Source organism: Archocentrus centrarchus, chromosome 3 (genome assembly GCF_007364275.1).
Source record: "Archocentrus centrarchus isolate MPI-CPG fArcCen1 chromosome 3, fArcCen1, whole genome shotgun sequence".
NCBI lineage: Eukaryota > Metazoa > Chordata > Actinopteri > Cichliformes > Cichlidae > Archocentrus > Archocentrus centrarchus.
The window spans coordinates 2432747-2455018 of record NC_044348.1 but is presented as its reverse complement, the minus strand read 5'-3'; the positions used below and the strand labels follow the sequence as shown (position 1 = coordinate 2455018).

The window sequence follows — 22272 nt, the reverse complement described above, 5'->3', positions numbered from 1 at the left end:
CTATCAGTGGCAATGAACTCAACTCTAGTTGTTTTCTGAACTCCCCTCTCACGCCCAGGTTACATGCACGGGGAAATTTACAGTTATTAATTTTATTTGTTTGATTCTTAATTGGTCATCCAGTTTAAACAGACACTTTATACAAACTTGCATTTCCATCCTTAAGCCCCTGACATCCCAGTCACTGTCATACATTTACATTTTATAACCTTTATATGTAAAGCCCAGTGGCTCGGGGAGCTGATTGTTGCCTCCTTATGGTGCAGCCTGGTTTAAGCCATTCAAATTCAGCCTCAGTGTGGAGGTGCAGAACTTTGCATATTCCTGAGTCCTCAGAGGCAGGCCTACCTTTGTTTGCACCTCAGCCTGTGGGCCTTGGGGAGTTCTTTGCTCTGATCAGGCCTCCATTTAAACAAGTCAAACAAAAACAACATTTAATCCAACCAGGTTCCCTCAATCCAAGATTTATTTGCAAGCTGTTACCCTTCTGTTCCTGGTGCGATGGCAAATGTTAATTCCCTGGGTCCTTAGATTGTTTCCTAATCTACACTTTCACCACCACAAAAAAAAAAAATAGAATTTTCCTGTTTTTTAAATTTTAAAACCAAACTTTGTGATCAAAGAGTAATATTTCCAAATAGTGAGTTAAGATTTTATTCATTTCTCTTTTTTTGAAAGTACACCAACTATTTGGCTACCCCCCCCCCCCCCCCCCCCCCCCCCCCCCCCGCCCTCCCTCCCCTCAGTTATTTTCTTTTTGAATGACACATTCAGGCCCTTCAAAATCTCCTTTTACAATAGATCTAATATTGGCTGCCCTTCAGCCCTCTCCTTTGCTACTTGTTTCAGTCGTCTCATACACTTGTGAGGAAGTATGGCTAAATTAGTCTGCTTAGAGAGGGAGAATTGCCTTAATTAAAACTTCATCCTCCAAATGTCCAAATCCCCACTCTCTGCTTTATTCTTCTCCTCTCATCCTCCTTCCTCCTCCACAGCCGCGTCTCACCCAGCAGACAGAAGGGGGACATCGTTGACTTGCACTCCAAGCCTTTCGCTTATTTACCAGCCTCAATAGAAGTCCCCCCCACATTAGATACAATGACCTTGCAAATTAAAGGAATGACTGTCCAGATTAAATCAAGCAAGGCAGCGCCATGCCAGCAGCCCAGCTCTCAGTCTGAGCTTAGCCTGCTCTCCTCTCACTATCCCCCTCCCAAAACTCTTCAGTCTCCCTCATAACTGAGAGGTGAGCAGAGAAAGTGAATGGAGTTTTTTTTTTCCTTCAGTCCTTGAGATGCTACTTCTTGCTAATTAACTGGTGCTCTTTGTCATCTCCTCTGTGAGTATGGAGGCCATACGAAGGGCTGAATAGAGTTTCTCAACTGGCCTTTGCAACTGTCTCTTGCTCTCTTCACTCTGCTCTCATTGTCTGATGGTGCAACAGTGAATGAATTGATAGTGCATTTATTAATTAGTTTTTTGCACACCATTGGTGCCATTGTTATTGCTAGCTTGTGACATTTTTGGAAGAAATCAGCTTATTACTATGAACATTTTGTGCTGTCTGGTCATTAAAAATGTGTGTGTGTGTGTGTGTGTGTGTGTGTGTGTGTGTGTGTGTGTGTGTGTGTGTGTGTGTGTGTGTGTGTGTGTGTGCGTGTGTGTGCGTGTGTGTGTGCATGTGTGTGTGTGTGTGTGTGTGCGCGCATGTAGTCTCTTTGCATGTGAATGGAACCATGATCCTTGGACTCAGGAGACGGCCTATCATAGCCTGTCATCTTTAATCCCTGAATTATTATCCCAGTTCAATGAATGGTGTAAAATTGGAACATATGTGTCATTATTCTGTAAATCTTTCATTATATTGTGATTGCAAGTCTGTTGTTTTATCCCAGCCTCTTTTCACAGGCCATCACTCACAAGCTGCAAATGTCTCGTCACTATTTACAAATAATGTCGTTTCTTCTTTTCATCAAACATGCAGAAAATTCAGTTTCTCGGATTCCGTGAATTATCACTGCCTCTTTACTTCAAGGAGTTGCATGAGTATAAAACTATGCATCTGCTTCTAACAACAAATGGTAGCTATAATTTCCCATCCATGTGCTGGGATCTTGGATATAATTGGAGATCAGGCTGGGCTGCACCGGTTGGACACACGTCGTAAAGCTAACACAGCTGGATTCCCAGACTGTGACACTGAGATTTGCTTCTCCCTTGATCAGTTATTCTTGCCGTGTCCCACTGTACCAACCCTGTGGTAAAACAGTCTGTAAAAATCCATCAAACTGTGGACTTAAAGACAAGACAGTGGGAAATTTTTCAAGAACACCATGGCCGTGGATAATCGCTGGAATCACACTCTGCCTCATGAAAACAAAGTAGAACAACTGAAGCTATAATCTGTGTCTGTGTGTGGCAGGGCAAACAATAGGTCACTCTCTGTTTTTATGTCTTCTATGCTCCCTAAACATGAAGATGAGGTGCATCCTTGACCCATCTCATATTTTTGAAAGGATGGCGTCTCTTCTTGAAGCTTATCTCAACAGATTTTCTGAAGGCAAGTGAAAGTTTCACATTCCTCTTCTGCATTTTCTTGTCTCTGGAGTGGACTCTCTCTCAGGCTATTGTGCTCTTCTTGACCTCAAGCGTCTTATCGTTTGGGACCGCAGAGCAGAGGTCACTCTGCAATAGGTGACCCTTCCCCCTGCCTTCTTCATTCCACTATTGTACAAGAGTGTAAGACTTACAATTGGTCTCTAGGAAGACTCTTCAGCTAAAGATAATATACAAAGTACTCTGAGTTATACCTCAATGCCGCTTTGAACAACTTGGAATAGGAGATGAATAGAAATGGTGAAGATTCGGGGGAATCAGAACAAAACTCCAGCAGTCTCCCATAAAGTTTCTAAAAGCTTTAAGAAAATAAGGAGTTACCTCGTCTCCGTATTCTTTCTGATGGACTGGCTTAACCCCACATCCTGGTCATGAGTTTATCATTGGAAGCCAAATGATCTGGATAAATTGTACCATTTTTTTCACATCAAGTTGAAACAGCTTAGCGCTCAACATGGCTGCTAAACCTGAGGAGAGAGGAAGCATGAAGAAGAAAGGAGATGGTGAAAGGGATTGTAGAGTGATGGTTTGGTGAACTGACAAGCAGAAAAGGGGAGTTAAAGAGCTGCTGGAGCAGAGGTCAGCTCACCTAGAGCCTATTAGATTCCCCATAATGCAATGATGGGATGAATTATCAGTCACACTGAGAATAAGACCCAGCACAGGCCAGTGGTTCCAAATGGCTGGATGTGACTTTGAGATGCAGGACTTTGACTGCTCCAGGACTCCGACTGAGGCCCGGGGGTCTGCTGTGTGGAAGTCAGTCAGACCACATTACTCCCAACTGTTATAACCAAAGACCCTGACTGCCCCAGTCGTCATCATGCCTCACAGAGTTTCAACAGGGTAAATGGACCGACGGGTGGTTCACATCCGGGTTGAAGGCAACTTCAGTTGCCTTGTTAGCAAACCACCACCTCACATCATGGCCCATAAGAACCATGCGGTTGCTGTCACTTCCTTTTTACATTTTGTTTCAACAGATATTTGTTATACCATCTATAATATTTAACAAATCTTGACTATTAAACAACAAAAAAATGTAAACTAGATATTGGATAATATTACAGTGTGGTAGGTAGTATTACAGATTGTCTTGTTTTAGTAGTACATGGAATAAGAAAGAGTGGATCCAACTAATTGCTACTCAAATCCTCAATTAGTGGATTATTCTTCATTTAATAGATTCTGTGCATTACAAGGTCTCAGATGTGACATATTAAGCTGTGTTCCCCTGTGAACTGTTAAAAACCCAAAGATGTGGGAGAAAAGAATGAAATAACAGGAGCAACAGTCTTAAAATTTCTTAAATTTAGCTAGCTAGCTTGCTTAGCAAAGGTCATCCATTCACTTTGAGTGCACGCAGAAACATACACCTCTTTTTCCAGTAACATATAAATAACACCAGAACATCTCTCAGGAAAAAAAAGAAAAAAAAAACTGGACTAAAGAATTTTTGGGCTGTTCATTTGAGTTAGCAGCAGTGAGGCCTAGTTAGCAGCTAGCATCACCTACCTGTCTGTCAGAGCAGCCACAGCTCTAATAATACATAACGTTTAGTCTTAATAATTTAAGTTATATAAAGAAAAAGGGGTGGAGGGATTGGCTATAAAGACCAAAAATACTTAGGCGGTTTATTTCTGTCAGATATTTCAATATGGGAATCTGTGGGGTTTGACTGGCTTTTAGAGCGAGCCACAAGTGGGCTCTGGAAAAAGATTGGTTTCATTTTTTTAACATTGGATTTTTCCACTTGAGCAACACCCTCAAATATATGTTGGTGAGACCACAAGTTTAACATGGTAACAATACATTAAAATCATATTTAAAGGAAATCAGTTTGTGGAAATTGTCCAAATATTCTAGTTAATTTTTAGACAATCTACATTGTTCAGCTGAATTTGGGCAAATTACATCCAGGCTAAATTCAACACAAGACCAGACAGTGACACAAAAGAGCACTTTAGTACTATTATTGACTAACAAAAAAAACAAAGAAATAAAACTATTTCAGGCAAAAATAACAGAATCTTTAGGTCTTTGGGCATGGTCTTTCATGGCAATAAATGGTGAACTTTTGCTCCTGACATTGTTTTTCTCACAATGTAAAAGAAGATGAGTGGAAAATGCTAAATATTCTGTTGTTTTTTTGTTGATCTTCGATTAATCGTGAGGCCAAGTGCAAGAGCCGTGTCCGGCCTTGTTTATGCAACGCTCGGCTCAACACACACCCACAGACGCACACAGTATTACATGCAAACACACTTGTGTAGCAGGAGCAGTAGCGGCACTGAAAAGATCACTGGTTTCCCCCTGTTATGCAAATGCATCAAAACGCTTGAGTGAGAATTATATATGAATCCAATGAGGCTTTTTCTCTCTTTTAGAAATGCTTAGCCACAAGTACTGAGAGCCCTCAATGGCAAGCGTCCGCTTCATTCCCCGGCCATGCGTATTATTCAGCTTGACGAGACGCAAACTGACATAAGCACCCAGGCTCACTTTCACCCACTGGCAATCCGATTATATGGCCAACACGGCATCAATGCTACAGGGCCAACAGGCAGTGAAGTCCGTCAAGCATCCCCTCCTCCACCCAAGCTCCTTCTTTCCCCATTCATAGCACCTTCTTCAACTGCCCTGTGCAGCTACCCCTCCCAAACACACTCTCACGCACACTTCTTGAGGCCTCCGGCCTCCATAGTAAACAACAAACTTCCAGGACAGAGTTCTCAAATGACAAGTTTAAGCCTGATCAAAACCTTGGTGGAAAGATGGGGTGAAAAAATAATGAAGTAAAACTTTAACAGATCTATCCTCCACTTTACACCATGTTAAACAATCCAATTTGTGCTCATTTCAAGCTTTCTTATTATGCACATTACTGAAAAACATGCAAACAAGCATTTCATTTTTATTTTAACGGTGTCAAGCTTGTTCTCGTGCAGCTCTGTGGAGCACAAAGACGGCATTAGGCAGCTGCATGTGGTGGCCTTCTGAACCCTGTCTAGTGCCTGTTCATTCCATAATAATCAGATATTAGCAACTATATCTATATCAGACAAGTTCTGCAAGTCGGGCTGACCAGGAGAGTCACCACAAATGTCGTGATGGGACTCCTAAGCTAAACTGGTGTTGACAACCACACAGCCTGGTCTTCTTTTCCGTGCTGTGCAATGACGCTTGGGTCCTTAGACGGGGCACTCGTTGAAGCAGTGGGTGTTTACATGACGCTACCCCAAAAGACTGCCAGGTGCTCGGGAGGGGTGGAGTGGAGCCTCCTCTCGTAAATCGCCCCAAATCCGTGAAACTAATGTCGAGATGAGATTAAACTTGCAGAGAGATACATTTGCAATTGATTAACACTGAGCCACTGTGACAAATTGTATATAATTTTGAGAGAGTGTGTGACTCTTTGTGTGTGTGTGTGTGCGTGCGTGCGTGCGTGCGTGTGTGAGTGCATGCGTGTGTGTGTGTGTGTGTGGACTCTAATATCAGCACCAGATTATTGAGAAAACTATAGAGGTTAGTTAAACAGCAATTACTTAGAGACCTGTTTTAAACTGCTTCTGAGCTCCAGATGATTTTTTTCACAAGAAACCAGCATTAAAATATTCAGATCTGATTTCATTGTAACAACTTTCAGGTAGAGTTTAATAACCCAGTCCAGGATGTTCCACCTGCCTGCCTATCCCTTCTAAAACAGGGATTTCAAGCACTACTATGTTTCCTCTGCACCCCTCTGTTTTGTCTGGTATTAATGAGCAATTAACTTTGCATACAAGGTCACGGACAATGGTATTGGTTGTCAGATTATGCTAATGCTGTTGGCGGTGGCTGCACTGAAAGAGGACAGGGAATCTCTGTGAATAGAGAGGGTTCTGGCCTTTCTCCAAGATCAGAAAATGATATGCAAACTGTACCAACATGCGTTTTAAAAGGATTAGGACACCACTCGACATCCATACCAACAACTGCTAATAAATGAACAGCAAAAAGGGGAGGCAAGTGTCCCCGTCTGGCCCGAAAAGAGCAATTCTGCATGGAAACTTTATACGGATGAAAGCAGAACTTTTGAGTTAAAGTTTGGATGGTTGCTGTGAAATGGATGCTCTTGAGGATGTGATTTGATAAGATGTAACTTTGGGGTTGTGAAGATGAGATCAAAAAATGATAACAAAAGCCCAAACTAAAAGAATTCAATGTGTGGTGAGGCAAACAAAAAAGGAGCCTGGGGTGAAACTAAGAAGTTGAACTCCCATGACCAAGTGAGAGGGAACAGGTGCAGCTAGAGTTCATACAGAGCGCTTTGTGTGCTGATATGGCTCCAGTCCATTTGGGGAAGAGGGAGGGGCCCATGTTTAATACAAAGTTAATATCAATTTAATGCTTGTCACTGTTCTTCTGAATCTTGTGGCATCACTAATTCGCTCAGTGTTGAGCGGGGCTTTTCGCACCGCCTGCGCCAGATGCCGCAGGGACCTTCGGTGCTGTAGTGAGCAGTGAGGTGAAGCCGCGGCCAAAACACCCCAAGTGGGAGCTGCTGCTGAGGTGAAACCCGGTCACAAACTGAATCCACTGAAATAGATGTTTGGTTAACTTCACATGGCAGGAGCAAAGACCCATTTCAGCTTCAGCTGAAACCTGTACACACTGGGACATTTTAAGAAGTGGATGGGCTAAAGGCCGGAGTCATCTGACAAATAATGCACAGGGAGGGCAGAAGTATTCATAAATTTAGGAGGGGGGGTGTCATCAAGATTGGAAAAAGTAAAAATAATTTATAAAAGATTAATTTATGTTAATGGATTTTTTTTTAAAAATGTATCTATACAAGTAGCAATTTAACATGTCTTGCTGAAGCAGTTAAATTTAACAAATAAATAAATAAATATCCTCACTTGATTAAGTGCATTTAACTTCATTTATAATAGTATTTTACTACTATATACTAGTATTTTACTTGCTCGCACTGGGTTGTCTTTTGCCTGTGTATTTGTTTCATTTAATAAGACTGTGTGTACTTTTCTGAGTATGGATACTTCCACACTGGCAAATGAAAAGACTCAGATTTGTTTGAAATTATTAATGTTGCGGTGTTGCGATTATCTTCAAAGTTTTTTTTTTAATTTGTATCAAGTAGAGCTCTCACAGTTTGGCACATTAACATCATGTGACTTGTTTGCATACATGTAAAATGATTTTTTCTACTGCAAATATTATATTGTATACAACTGTAGTCCCCAAAACAAATTAAATTAAATGAATGCAATCAGGGCCCAAATTAAATTAAATTTAACATGAAAATTAATTATAAAAAAAAAAATCTTATGCAGTTATACAGTGTTTGTGAATTTATATCATGTATGCTCAACATACATGATATAAGTTACATAAACTTAAGATGGTAAGTTTATGTAACTTACCATCTTAAGCTTCCCTTTTCCCCTGGAAGGCACTGAGGGTTTTGTTTTTAAAGTAAAGCCAATTTATTATATTTCAGAGTGGATAATGCATCAGGGGTAACTTTGTATTCAAGTGCAAATATGTAAAATAAGTCAAAGTAGTAAAAGGGCTGCTTCTTCACTGAAGAGCTTCAGTATTTAGGATCATGTGCACAATTAGACTTCTTTAACATAATGACACACACTATTTCAGTTTGTGAATTTGTAGTATCTGGGGCTACAAAAAAAAACAGGTTAAAAAAAACATTTATCAGCTATAAACATGACATGACATTAGTCATGACATAACATGACATTGGTGCGGAGCTGAAATTGGCATGCACTGCAAAAGAAGATGGCTCAATTGTCGGGATTGGATATGCTAACCCAAAGAAAGCGTTTCATTTAGTCACCACACCCTGATGGAGCAGGATGCTGGCTAAATGGCTGCAGGGCTGAGATGGATGGACTGGTGGCCGGTGTCATAAACGAGGCTGCAACCAGTCAGCACAATCTGTTCATCCCGGTTAAGTGAAAAGACGGGGAGTTCCCTTTCCTCGATGCGCCCACGTCACTGATAAATAATGAGGGAATAATAAACAGTCAACCACCTGTCGGACCCGCGGCACAATGGGTCGGCCCATAGAGAGCCTCTCATGCATGGGTAACATATTTACTCAGCCCCTTTCACTTAACGAATCAGAAAGAGAGCCAAGATAATGGTTAAGTTCATCTATCTGGTAAACTGGCATGGTCCTGCCGGAAAAGTCTAACACTCTGCGAAGTGTCTTTAATAAAATCAGTATAACAGAGTATAAATTAATTACATCTCCTGCAGCTGCCACTCTGCACTGGTAATCGCTATAAACGGGCCTATTAAAGGCCAAGTGATTAATATGAATAATCCTGTCCCCTTTAGGGATATTATAAGTAATATTGTCAATATGAAGTACTGCAATTATGAATAGTATTGGTATGTAAAACGCTAGAACCGAAATGGATACATTAAAAACTAAACAGTGAATACCACTGCAGATCCACACATGCACAGCAGTAATTTATAAAATAGTACTCGACTTGGAAGTACTACAAATTATCATATGGTACCACCTAAACTTTAACATGATTAGCTGAATCCTTGCGGGATAATTATGCAAAAGTGATGGGACTGTATCGCGGTCTGGCAGAGGGAGGGGGTGTTCTTACTGTTAATATTTCAGAGATGCGCTATTAATGGCTTTTAATTCAGCCGCAGCCAGCTGTTTTTACTCGGCCTGGTAAAGGCGCGGGGACGTGGCAGGCTTGCAAAGCTCGTAGAAATTAGTCTCGGTCAGCCAGAGCAGCCTATGCTTCCTGCTAACCATCTGCTTACCGCTCACAAAAGGGGGATTTCGGGCGGCCAAGTAAAGGAATATAGGCTCATAAAAAAGCTTTGAAGGTCTCGTTACTTAGTGGAGGTGTAGCTGCCGGGACGGAGCGCGGTGTTAACGCCTGTTTGTGCGTCCTGCGCTCATAAAAAGCAGACGCACCTCTGATAAGCGCCTACTCTCTGTAAAGGTTCATTTCACGGAGGCGTTCCCTTTTAATTATCGGATTGTGGCCACTTTATATTAGATTAATGTAGGACTACTAATCATCATCTGAACTGATCCTAAATGATGCAACTGGCTGCTTTACTTCACACTGAAATGTGAATCAGTGGGAAAAAGGGGGGCACCATTAATTTCGCCTGTGAAAGTTTAACGCGCTTTTCCACTAAGTTGATCTAAGTAATATAATTTCTCTCTCTCTCTCTCTTTTTTGTGGCTATTTTTATTTATTAATTTTTGTCTCAAAAGAGACTGAAAAAAATGCTCAAAATCATGTTTTCATTGCGTTGTTATTTAGTTAAGTGAAAATGATGGTTGGGTGTAATTTAAAGTTAAAAATGTACTGGGCTTAGCTCTAGAGCTCTAAGAAAATATATAAATTAAAAAAATTGTAGCTAAATTACATATTTCAATAAAATCAAATTGTAATTTTTGTTTATTTTTTAAATCCGCACATTTTCTCCAGATTGTTTTTTTTTAAATTGTATTTCTTGTTTTATTTGTCTGTAATGCTGGCAACAATTAGGATTTCCCCCCTCTTTGGGTCTGTAATGCATTTTCGCCTGATTGCTCTGCTTTAACGGGTTTTCTGGGGGGAAAGCTGACAGAACACGACTATCAGGCTCCAAGTCGCTTTAATAAGAGTTTTATATGGGGTCTCAGTGTCCGCTCATATGAATGCGTTTTAAATCAAATCACAGATGCACTTTTATTCAGCCAGTTAAAATAGCAGAACAAAACCGTCTTTAGAAATAAAGCTTTTTCTTTTCTTTTTTTTTTTTTTTTTTTATTCCACTAGGCTTTTTTTGAAGGCGAGAGAAGGAAGGGGAGAATGGCCGAGGGGCGCCTCCTCCGCAGCTGAGGGTGACAGTTAGTTCATGGTTAACAGGATCATGAGCGCACGGCTCAGGCCGCACACTTCTACTCTGCACACAGCCGCAGCTCAGTGCGCAATGAATGAAGCCTGTGCAAAAAGAGTGATATTTAACACATCTGTTAAAGCGTTTTGATAGCAGAAATCCGTTTAAGACATTATTCCATGACGAGGGCCAGATTGAGTGTTGAGAATCCTATGAAACCCTAAAAGTGATTTACATCTGAGATGTCTGCAACTGACGTAGAAGATGTAGATTTAACAATAAAAATAGGCTACAGTTTATTCAAATAATGGTAGCCCATTAGAAATGTTAACTTAAAAAAAAAAGTCCACCTATAAGATGATTTTTTTTTTGCATGACTGGCGATAGATTGAAATAATTATTGCGCTTTTCTTTTAAATTCCGCATAATAAAGGGAGAGCATTAAAGGGAAGAAAAAAAAAGAAAGTATCTTTTTAAGAAGTCATTAAATCTCCCAATATAATACCCGAATACAAAGATTGCTCTTTAATTAGGGCGCTTGGCTCTGCCAAACAAAACAAATTGAAAGGAAAGTAGCCAACATGCAAAATTGATGACTGAGCCTCTTTTGTGGTCCCCACATTGTGTGATACTTGCTTATGAAGTCTAATACAATCATAAATTGCGTCCTCCGGCCAATCAGCGGCCCGGGGGAGACTGCATGAAAGCGACCCATGTGGAGAACTTTGTTGAGCACCATTGTTGAGGCTGTCAGCCCTGAGAGGAGGGCCGAGGGGGGGCAGGCTGCTATAAAACTTCTCTCCCCAGAGTGAGGAAACCAGAGGAGTTAGCAACTATTCACAAGACTGATTCTCTCCCAGCTGACACGAGGAGTATTTAAAATTTCGCACAGAATTTTTTGTAAAGCCGGGACCATGATGATCCCAAGCGTCATCGCGCCTCCCGCCTTCTATCCTGGTTTGTACCGGCCTGCGGCGGCTCTACCGCTCCACCAGACCCTGCCGTCGGCCTTCCCGACCCATTCCAGCTTCCTAGTGGAGGATCTGCTGCGGATAAGCCGCCCCGCCGCCTTTATAAACCGGACTGTCCCGTCAGCGAGCACCTCCATGCCAACAGCCACCACCACCCTGTCCCCCAGCGGCGCGCCCGAGCGCACAGCAGTGACTGCAGGGACGCGCGAATCGTGCTCACCGAAAACATCCGTGCCAAGCAGCAAGGACCCAAGTTTTCTCAAATTTGGAGTGAACGCCATCCTCGCACCCTCACCAAAGACTGGTGAGTAGACAGACTTCACGATCTCTTGCTTTCAGTTTAAGCGCATGTGTTTGATTTTTTTTTTTAATTAAGAAATTATTTTAACTTGCAATACTCCTCAACAGCGTGCTCACCCCCTTCAGTCCACAGCCTGAACACCAAGACCTTCCCCGTTCCCTGCTTTGACGCAACGTTTCACCCAATATTCAGGGCGCCTTATTTACCAGGTAGGCGCAACTTTTGCTCGCTGCTTCTTTATAGATGGCTCTCTTTAGCCTTTAGAGTGGTGTCTGTACTAATTGCATTTAAATGTAAAACACTTTCACCCCCCTGTCATATATTTTAACCAAAACAGAAGCAGAAAGGGAACAAACAGCCAGAAAAGAAGAAATCACTGTCTTATTAATGGGGACCGCTGGCTCCGGCCTCTGTTTGGACCCACACACCCACCCCCTAATTAACCAATTATCCCAAATCGTCACGCTCTAAATTTGAGGCGGGGTGGCGAGTTATAGTCCCCCCCGCTTCCCATTGGGGGGCGTTTTGGCATTTCCCCGGCACCGCGTTTTCCCACAGCGTCCGGGGGGCCACCGGGCCACTGTGGCGGGCAACAAAGCCCTCACCACCGTGACCAATTTGGTCAGCTCCCACCGGGTGAACCACCCACACACCCCGGAGAGTGACTTTTACCAGGCGGACCAAAGGCGTGAACCAGTCATGCACTAATTTCCCTATTAGGCGCTATTGAGAGTTTTCAATATTCTCACAAGACCACATAGCGCGACGTTTGTTCTTGGTCCTGCTGCGGCCGCAGGGCAGCTACAGTCACGAGGACGTCCAGGCAGCATTGTGCAGGGAGGAAAAGTGGCCCTCACCATTGGATTTTCAAGTGACGCGAACTTTCAAAATCCCAGTTGTGCTCGAACTGGCACAGCTGGGGGAAAGTTTTCTGCATGCTGCGCGTCTCATAGGATAGGTTACCACTGACCTCAAATCCCCACTCTCTCTGTGCCTTAAACGTTCCTCTTTTCTCCGAGCGGGCCAATCATCGAGTTGAGATAAAGAATAATCTCTTAGAAAAGTCTATAAAGTCGCTAGTCTTTCATTCAGACAAATCATAATGGAGATGGAGTCTTTTCATGGGCTCAGCTGAATGCCTCAACAAAACAACTCCAGCGTCCTGAAAAGCTTTTCGTGTTCATTTAATGAAAATGATTTGAGGGCACGAAAAAAAAAAAAAAAAAAAAGCACCATTCCCCTCCACTCTCCACTCCCCCTCCCAGCATCAGTATTCTGGTATGCAGTTGTGTTTAGTTTGAAAGTGTAAATCTCCTTTTGTTGCGATAATATATGGCCTTCGCCGCCTGTCCAGAGTCTTTTCACCGTTAGTTCATTACTACACAATTACCGTTCACGGTTTATTAACTCCTCTATCCGCCCTCACAGGGTTCCTTAAAGGATATGCTACCTCTTTACCATACCAATGCGGTTGGGGACCGGCCAATGTGCTAATTAGTCACCTCGTGCCATTTCACTCAGGACGCATGAGTAACGCACAGTTCCAGAAGGGAAAACTTTAAATAATAATCTGTTGAAAACTGTTCCTAAAGCAAAATCATTATATTCATACAGTCTAAATTTGTCTCGTGTCCAGACAGTTATAAGTACAGATTTATAAAGCGGTAAGATGTTTCCCAATTCAGTACCGTTTGTGCCCGCGTGGTTGTCTTTAAGGGTTGAAAACTGTGCTAACTGTTTTCACTTTTTCTGTTTTTGCATTGCAGCATCTTCATCCGTTGTTCCCATCCCCGGGACTTTTTCGTGGCCCCTGGCAGCCAGAGGAAAACCCCGGAGAGGGATGCTGAGGAGAGCAGTGTTTTCCGACGTACAGCGCAAAGCCTTGGAGAAAATGTTCCAGAAACAGAAATACATCAGCAAGCCCGACAGGAAGAAACTGGCATCTAAACTGGGCCTAAAAGACTCGCAGGTAAAAAATGAAATAAATAAATAATGCCTGCAAGTTCAGTACGCCGCGCGTAGTTTGTGCGTAAAAAACCGTTTCGTAACCTACTACTAAATATTAATACACTACTTGGGTAGAACCTTTCCTACTCATGATTTTCTGCTTCTTGCAGGTAAAAATCTGGTTTCAGAACCGGCGGATGAAATGGAGGAACTCCAAGGAACGAGAGCTGCTGTCATCCGGTGGATGCCGCGAGCAGACGCTGCCCACCAAAGCCAACCCGCACCCGGACCTCAGCGACGTGGGCAAGAAGTCCTCCGCGGAGGATGAAGAGGAAGAGGAGGAGGAAAAAGATTTTGGAACAGAGAGAATGAGGGCGGCAGGGTCCACGATCTCCTCTCCTTCTCTCTCCAGTAAGCACTCGGACTTCTCAGAGTCAGATGAAGAAGAGATAACAGTATCTTAATTTATTTTCAAAAGCGAATAGAGATATAACCCGTGATCCGTTTTTATGAGACTGTGACCAGAATAGTAAGAAGCTGCCGCTGTTCAAACAAGTTTCACCCAAGTTTGCGGCTTGATCGGAGCATGCGCACTGGACAGGATCTGCTACTGAGACACAGTTTGCTGTTTTGCACAGCTTTGTTTAATTGTACAGTATTTTGTACAAATTTGTATGGAAATTTTATGCCAAGAATATTGCGTTACTTTACATTGACACTGAATAGAGTTGTTTATTTAAAAAAAAAAAGTAGCTATTTTAATTTATATGAATTTCTTTAATAACTATGTTGTATTATGTGCTGTATATATGTTTATGTCACCTTTTGTACAAAAACCAAATAAAACTGTAAACAATTTCAAGTCGTGTGTGTGTGTGTGTGTGTGGTTTTAAGACAGCAACAGTTTGACAATTTAGTCATAAATAATTATTAATTTTATTGAATCACAATAACTTAAGACTAGTACAGTGATATCAGATTTAATTCTCGGAGCCGCGGACAGATCAGTGATGAGAAACTGCATCAATCTGCTCTGCTGTAAAGAGACTGTACACAAAATACTCCTTTTCAAGTACTTTAACAAATTGGCTAGAAAAAGTCATCAAAATGCTGCGCGATAATCAACTATTTACACAAGTTATGTTACATATAAAAAAAAAATGTACATCGCTAAGAAGGCTAAACATTCATTGAGTTTGTGAGTAATAAAATGACAGACGGGTCAAATGCTTTGATAAACGTCCACGCCTTTCACAGCGCGTTTACACACACACACAAACAGAATCAGTCTCTTTGTGCTTACAAGGACAGTAGCAGGAGAGGCTTTATGAAATACACAGACACACTTATGGACAAAGAACGTTGGCCACAAATCTGAAAAGTCTTCACATATCTGGTTCATGCTATACATCATGAGGCAGTGCTGAAAACAAACACGCATGCGGCTTTTGGCTTCCATTCGGAGATCAGAATGAATGTTGCATAGGATCAGTGAGAAAAACATGGAAAGCAGTGGAAGCCATGCTGGACTCCATGACCCCGTCTTCAAACGCCCTTCCCAGGAGGCAGGCTGGGAGGCTTAAAACAAAGTACAATATTAATAATTCTTTAACCTACTGAAATTATGGCAAAACCTTTTATCCATTATCATTCAACCACGAATAATTTTATAACCTCTGATTAATTATATCACTATAAACAAAGCAGCATATGCACTAGTTTTACTTAATTAGTTCAATATGTAGTTATGACAATTTTGTTCATCACAAATCACATAAAAACAAAGTGTGGCAGAAGCACAGTTCAAGGATGGGGATGAGGTATAAAAACAAAAAGACAAAAAAAACAAACCCCCACCCCCACCCAATCAACTGTTAATAAGTTAAGTTCGAGTATGGAGCACCACAACACATCCAAATCTTTTTCTTGCTCGTATTTACACCGTCTTCTCAGCACTGGGTCACACATGCACACAAAGCACCACTTCTCTTTCATGTGTGTTCAGTCCCACGGCATTGGTGATTAATACGATGAGAGGTCAGCGTCACTCCGCGACAACCGCAGTCGCTCAAGGGAGAGAGTCGACTCAGAGCCCTGTCAAGTTTACAGCCATTTAGACGAATAAAGAATCCGCTATAATGCACGTAGAAAATAGTAAGGCATTGTTTGTTAGAATTCAGTCCAGCACCAAAAGGGTTTTGTGCTACAACAGCCTGCTCGGGGCTAATGTGCATGGAGAGCTCAAAAGATCATTAAGGGGTCGAAGTATAAACTCACAGAATTGCATGGTGAGGTTATGACACGGCTAGATGTCTCAAAAGGACAAATCTAGCCATGGAGGATGCTAATTTCCCAGTAAGTGCCCTTTCCATCTAAAAATCTTTTAGTGAGAACCAGGACTCTAAAGGGATTTCGTTAAAGAGATTTTCATCTGTGCAGTTTTTTAAAAAAAACAAACATTTGTTACAGATGCTGTAGTGGATTAAAAAAAGAAGCTTTTCTCAGTAGGTCTGTGTTTATATTTGTGTGTTTAGCCAATAAAACCTATACAGTAAACCTATATGTTCTCCTTCTAGGTTTCAAAGGCATCGCTTTTGCTGGAGTAATTGTTTCTCACAGAAAAGTGCAATTTAATGAAAAAAATGTTAGCAAGTTTTGTGATAAGTATTTTGATTCAGCTAACAAAGCTTGTCTATTTCATAATTTTCCTTTTCCACAGATTAAAACATGGTATATTCAGAGCTTTGCTACAGTATTTGCTTACTTCTCTGGTACCACATAGAAAGCCATCAGTTCTCATCCTTTATGTCCACAAACACACTCAGATATGTCTGGTAGGAACCCATCGCTTAGTTGGTTTGAATGGACATGTGTCCTTTGATGGACCCTTTTTCAACTCAAGATTTTTGTCTTTGCTAGTTTGGGATGTACAACTATTGATCTCTCTGAGAAGTCTGTTGAAGTGAGATCAGGCATGCTAAAAGATTTAACATTCACTTTGGCTCAATTCATCCTCCAGAGATCACACAGGCAATTTCAGCAATGGAAGAGGATGAGGAGCAGAAAGTGGCTGGCTGTTCCTCCATCCGTCCAACCCGCAGCAGCATAAATGTTTTCAGGAGGTCGTTGAAGCGCAGGGTCACAGACGCTCCACAGCTGAGGGCCCGTATCGCCATCTGCAGGCACCTCTGGTACACTACAGCTTGGCAAGACCAGGAGTATCTTAGCCTGATGAGCTGGGACTGATGCTGTGGCCCAGTGGAGGATGGAGGACTCCTGGCTGGTGTTTAAGTACACTGATGGCTGGTGATGATGGCAATGATGAAGCCTCGCCAACAGGGACAGGCTGTGTGCTTTTCTTCTGTCTGTCTGAAATACATGTCAGGCTCCAGAGAGAGGAGCCACGGGCCACAGTGGTGAAGGAAAAAAAAAAAGACAAACAGCGCAGTGCAGTAGAAATTCATGCTGCCTTTTTGTTGCCTGTTTACCGAAATACAATTTAACTTTTTTTTTTAAAACGTTTTTAAACATTTGGGTTACCTGCACCCAAATTAAGGTGGTTGGATTTTGTGGCATGAAACATTTCTACCCTCAACAGGAAGTTCTCACACTGAGAACAGTTCTTATTTAAAAAAAAAGAAAAAAAAAAAGAAAGTAAAACTGATCCCAGTGTTGCGTTTTGATGGCATCACAAGGTCGACTCCAGCGATGAGTCCAGGATGTCGTCCTGGTGGCTGTTGCTGTTGGAGTCGCTGTCGTAGCTCTGTGGGCTCGATGATGTCGCTGCCTCCTTGAGACGCATCAGCATGTTCATCTGTTGGAACAACCAAGTGTCATTTTGACTGAGCTTTATGGCCCGGAGAAGGAAGCGGCATGAAGTTGAACATTCCTCTTTAACTGCGTCTTTTACACACTTTGAAAATAACTAACCTGCCGAGTGGTTTAAATGTGCTGAACAGAAAGGTGCATCACAGCCTCTTCCTGTTCATGCTTTACTCACCAGTGGATCCGCATCGCTGTCGCTCTGTGGCGGCTCTTTCCTGATTCCTTCTCTCGGGGCAGAGTAGCCATCGAACCCCACGTCCTCTGGGCGGAGCTGTAGCAGTGGGGGCCAGTCACCTGGAGGGGGAGTTGCTGACCACGGGTAGGTGTCAATCACCCAGGCAGCTGGGTCCTCCCATGCAGCTCTGCGGCCGTACAGCTACAGAGAGAGAGAGATTATAGCTGTGAAACAAAGAAGCTTTCAGGTACTAAAGGCCATGCAGTTGCCTGCAGTTTGCTTTTTTGTACTAAAGCAGGGACTGGACTAGGGAAGATAAAATATGAATCTTCATGATAGCAGACAAAAGTGAAAGCTGGAACAGAAAATGAAAGATGACATTTGATGAAACCAGGGGAAAAAAGTGAGAGAGAATAAGGGCTGTTTTTCTGTGATTCCAGTTAAGATGAACTTAACTTAATCTGCATTTGCTTTAGACAACTAAAACAAATGTGTCATTATTCCAATTTGGTAATTAACTTATGAGCAAATGAACCAAATGGAATTCCAGTATTTTCAGGAACCTGAGTTCTTCCGGTGGGTATTCAATCCATTTCCCTTTTAAGAGCACAAATATGATCTTTTAAGAAGGCAAATCTAAACACAATCAGACTTGAACTGCATGTCTGCTAACATCCACCCTGAACCTTTAAAGGCAGGGGTCAAGGTTCCTTTACTGTTCTTACAGGAGAACTCACTGGCAAGCCCACTCTGCCTTCTGTTACCTGCAGTCCCTCACGCACTGCCTCCAGCATGTAGGGGATGATGGAGTAATTCCAGAGATCAGTGAACCAAACCCTGGATCCTTCCACATCCATGGGACATGACAGGAAAAGACGAGGTCCTGAAAGCCACAGAGCACAGATGTAAATACTGCTTCTACACCGACTTCTGTTCACCGACTGTTTTTCAGTCACGCAGTGTCCCCTCACCAATGGTGACATCAGAGGAGCTGTGTGTTTCCAGGAAGCGGTTGAGGTGGTGCCAGACCCGCGGGACCCAGTCGATGATCTTCACCAGCTCCATGCTGCGCGTTCGGCTGCTGATTTCCATCTCAATCAGCTTCCTTCTCAGGTAGCGGCCAAGGAAACCTTTCACTGGCTCCATGTGGTTGACACACAGCACCCACCTGATCAGAGATCACACAGGTGTATCAAGACTCAGAAATAAAAAATACCACCGCCTATCCTGAAGGGATGAGATGTATCTAAGACCGTGTGAATCTAAACATTGAGCTGTCAGGGGTGGGAGGGGAAGACCAGTTTACCTGAAGTTGTGGTGGAGCTGCAGGTTGGGGGCAGATGAAGTGGCTTGGCTCATGGTACCGATAATGTAAGGGCTGGAAGAGATGTGCATCATTTTATTAAGTCAATGGACATGTTGAGAGGGATTGTATATTTCTAGGCTTTACTGAGTAATAACGCTAGGCATGCATGCAAATCCGTGCATACAAAGCTTTCATTTTAGGAGGACTGTGCAGATGGAATGTGTGTGTGAACTGACCTGTGCTGGTAGTTGCAGTTGAAAAGGCCATTGAAGATTTCTCCCAGGGAGCTGACATGGTGGAGGTTGTCCAGGATGACCACCAGAGGGCTCTCTGCCCCTGAAACACTGCTGCACTGCTCAGCCAAACCTGACAAGTACTGACGCAGCTCCTACACACACACACACACACACACACACACACACACACACACACACACACACACACAGAGGATTATGTTTGATATTTTCAGAGCCAGGGAACCAGGGCTTTCTTCAAAAACCTGTCTGAGCAGAAACTTTAGAAAACTCAAGGTCAATCGTGTGCTCTTTGGTACAACTGTCTATATTGCACTGACATATTTAAATAATTGTTGCCCTAATATTACATTTTTAGCTGATGTTTACAGTTTGCAAAATGCAAAAGCTAATAGCATTAAATTAAATCTATTCAAGGGTCCATTATTACTTCTAAACTTATCTGTCAGTATTTTTGTATCTCCTCTACAATGTAGCCCTTTGTCCTTGTTACATTTTGAAGACTGGGTTTAACAACCAGCAGATAGAGTACAGAATCTGTGTGCATATTTACTTTGCTGGACTTGTGGTCCACGTTGAAAGTGACGACAGCGTTGGGAGTCAGCGGTCGGCCCTCCAGCAGCAGCAGGTGACGCGATAGCTGATTGGCCAGGTACGTCTTTCCTGTGCCGCTGGGGCCTGACAGGATGACGCGTCTGTGCTCCTTTAGCAGGGACACGTAACGCTGCAGCATTGGCTTTGGGATGAGTGTGTCAAACACCAGCGAGTCCACATTTTCACTGCTTGCACCTGGACACACACACACACACACACACACACACACACACACACACACACACACACACACACACACACACACACACACACACACACACACACACACAGTATATTTATGTCATGGGAGGTCAGGAGCATGTAGAAGATGACTAAGCTTGTTGAAACCTTTTGCTAACCAAAGTCTATTCATTTGAATTTTTATAAACCAATGGTTCAAATCAAACAAAAAATCCTCACTTTTGACAGGTTTATTCAAATGTATTTTTTACTGTGAAATAAAAATGTTTTTTCCTTAGTTGAAAAAACAAGACCGACTAATCGATTAATGAAGTTTCAGCACAAGATGTTCTGTTTTGATTCATTTCTGTGGGAAACCTCTTTTTTAAACTCCTCTGTTATGTATATAACTTTGTAAAGTTCCCATAATGAATTTAACAACATCCAAAGAAAGGTCAACAACTGCAGGCAATCAGCCAAATATCCATCAAGCTCATGGAGACTAGAAGCTGATAACTCACTGGGCCCAAAGATCACTTGGATGCAGCTGATTATAAACTTTACAAACAGCTGCCTCCATTATTTTTTGTCCTTTCCTCTCCTTGCTGCTTCTATGTTGGTCCATAGTTGAACGTGATCACTCCTTACCAACTAGCAGAACAGAACAACACTTGCATTATAGGCATGTTGAGACTTCGGTACCTTTGAGCTGGATGTTGATAGTGTTGTCTCCCACCAGGTAGCCACAGGGCAACAGCTCAGGTGTGTTGGCGGCACTGGGGCTGCTCGGCCGATGGATTTCTCCAATGTTGTATCCCTGCACGCTGTCTGAGCTCAAGCCTAGCTGGCTCATTGGGTCCACATGGGTGATGTACTCCTGTCATAGAAAAAGTATTTAGCAACTTTTTAGAGACTGAAATGTTTCTCATAGATCTTAATTAAAATATTTTGGCTCAAAAGAAGTCAAATATAGCCAACAGGATTCAGTTTCCGACTGATTCTTAATTGCATTCTTGTGTTTACCTTGAAAAGGCGTCGGACGACTCCGTCCAGAACATCCCACTTAGTTTTACCACTAACGCCGATGCAGCCGATCAGAAAAGGCCGCGCTCGAGCCTCCTGTGATGGAAGCATTTTTAACCAAGCTTAATATACCAAAATCCTACTGATAAAATGACAACATTCACTGACAAAAACAACCAGAAAAGCATTTGTTGACTCAGTCTCACCTTTCCCCACTTGTCGTCTTCATCCAGACTGACGACAATCTTCACGTGTCGCCCCTCCTTCCTCCCTCCCTCTCCGCCGGTGTCGTCCAGCAGCATGTCTGACAGGAAGACACAACAGAGTCATGCAAGGTTTTCTACACTCCACTGACAGTGTTACACATTGAAATAGTTCATAAATAAGTACTCTGAGTAATGTATCACATGTCCCAACTTAAATGTGGGTTAAAACCTGCTCAGTATTTAATGTAAATAACTGTGCAGGTCCTCTGCCTTACCCAGGCTTGTGGACTCGCTGGTCGTCAGGTTGAGGCTGTGTTGGGAGAGCCCTGGCCCGGGCCCCGGGGTGTGACTGTGTGTGTGAGGGGGAGGAGAGGACGAGATAGAAGCCTGAGAGCCCGTCCTGCTGCCCTGGCTCTCCAGCTTTAGACGGTCATTCTCCGCCTTGAGCTTCTCAATCTCCAACTGCAGACAAGCACACAAAAATAATCCCTTATGTACATTATGTCAGCTTCTCCCAAGCCCGTGTATACATCTTTCCCCTCTGGTTAATCAGAACTTACAGATGCTTTTAAATCTAACCAGAGATCAACAATATTTCAGTCACAGATGCTTTAAACCCACAAGAAGTACAGCAGTAATCCTACACAATGAGTGATTCAGTGTTGATATCCCTCTCAATGTGAAGCACTCTAATATTCAGTATGTTAGTCTGAATATGCAGACCTGCATGCGGTTCATGGCTTCGCGGAGCTGGTCCAGCTGATGTGCAGAACTGAGAGCCTCCAGGCGAATATCAGTCAGTTTCATCTCCTTCTCCCTGAGCTCACTCCGCAGCTGCATCACCGTCTCGGCCTCACTGTCCAAACACTCTGACAATCTGTGTGCGCAGACAGGGCAATGCAGTTTGATGCATTAAATACTGTCATCTGAGAAGAGTTTGGCAGGTTTATTAAATGCTAGAGACACGTGCAGATGTTGAGC

The 22272-nt window shown here is 42.7% G+C and overlaps 2 protein-coding genes across 3 annotated transcripts in view; one reads left to right on the top strand and one right to left on the bottom strand.

Annotated features, from left to right (window-relative positions):
* The first annotated feature begins 11341 nt into the window (after nucleotides 1-11341).
* On the top strand, nucleotides 11342-14524 carry dbx1a (developing brain homeobox 1a). 2 transcript variants are annotated; one of them, XM_030759033.1, is made up of 4 exons: nucleotides 11342-11784; nucleotides 11907-11990; nucleotides 13548-13750; nucleotides 13899-14524. In XM_030759033.1, the coding sequence occupies exons 1-4, from the start codon at nucleotides 11424-11426 to the stop codon at nucleotides 14190-14192; spliced, it is 942 nt and encodes a 313-aa protein (XP_030614893.1). In that variant the 5' UTR covers nucleotides 11342-11423; the 3' UTR covers nucleotides 14193-14524. The 2 variants fall into 2 exon arrangements, with proteins under 2 accessions (XP_030614893.1, XP_030614885.1); XM_030759025.1 differs by having other exon boundaries at nucleotides 11889-11990.
* Nucleotides 14525-14671: 147 nt separating this feature from the next.
* Nucleotides 14672-22272, bottom strand: part of nav2a (neuron navigator 2a) — a 76114-nt gene continuing 68513 nt past the window's right edge. The window contains exons 20-31 of the mRNA XM_030759013.1: nucleotides 22015-22168; nucleotides 21567-21753; nucleotides 21292-21389; nucleotides 21086-21181; nucleotides 20765-20939; nucleotides 19842-20077; nucleotides 19271-19422; nucleotides 19035-19106; nucleotides 18700-18896; nucleotides 18493-18611; nucleotides 17729-17929; nucleotides 14672-17542 (exon numbers count right to left, since the gene is read on the bottom strand). Coding sequence (XP_030614873.1) covers nucleotides 17417-17542; nucleotides 17729-17929; nucleotides 18493-18611; nucleotides 18700-18896; nucleotides 19035-19106; nucleotides 19271-19422; nucleotides 19842-20077; nucleotides 20765-20939; nucleotides 21086-21181; nucleotides 21292-21389; nucleotides 21567-21753; nucleotides 22015-22168 — 1813 coding nt within the window. The 3' untranslated portion in view covers nucleotides 14672-17416. The remainder of the gene's footprint in view (nucleotides 17543-17728; nucleotides 17930-18492; nucleotides 18612-18699; nucleotides 18897-19034; nucleotides 19107-19270; nucleotides 19423-19841; nucleotides 20078-20764; nucleotides 20940-21085; nucleotides 21182-21291; nucleotides 21390-21566; nucleotides 21754-22014; nucleotides 22169-22272) is intronic.

Coding starts and splice junctions, on each gene's coding strand:
- dbx1a (XM_030759025.1), top strand. CDS start 11,424: ATGATGATCCCAAGCGTCATCGCGCCTCCCGCCTTCTATCCTGGTTTG. Junction 11,785..11,888: donor CGCACCCTCACCAAAGACTG/GTGAGTAGACAG, acceptor ACTCCTCAACAG/CGTGCTCACCCCCTTCAGTC. Junction 13,751..13,898: donor TGGGCCTAAAAGACTCGCAG/GTAAAAAATGAA, acceptor TGCTTCTTGCAG/GTAAAAATCTGGTTTCAGAA.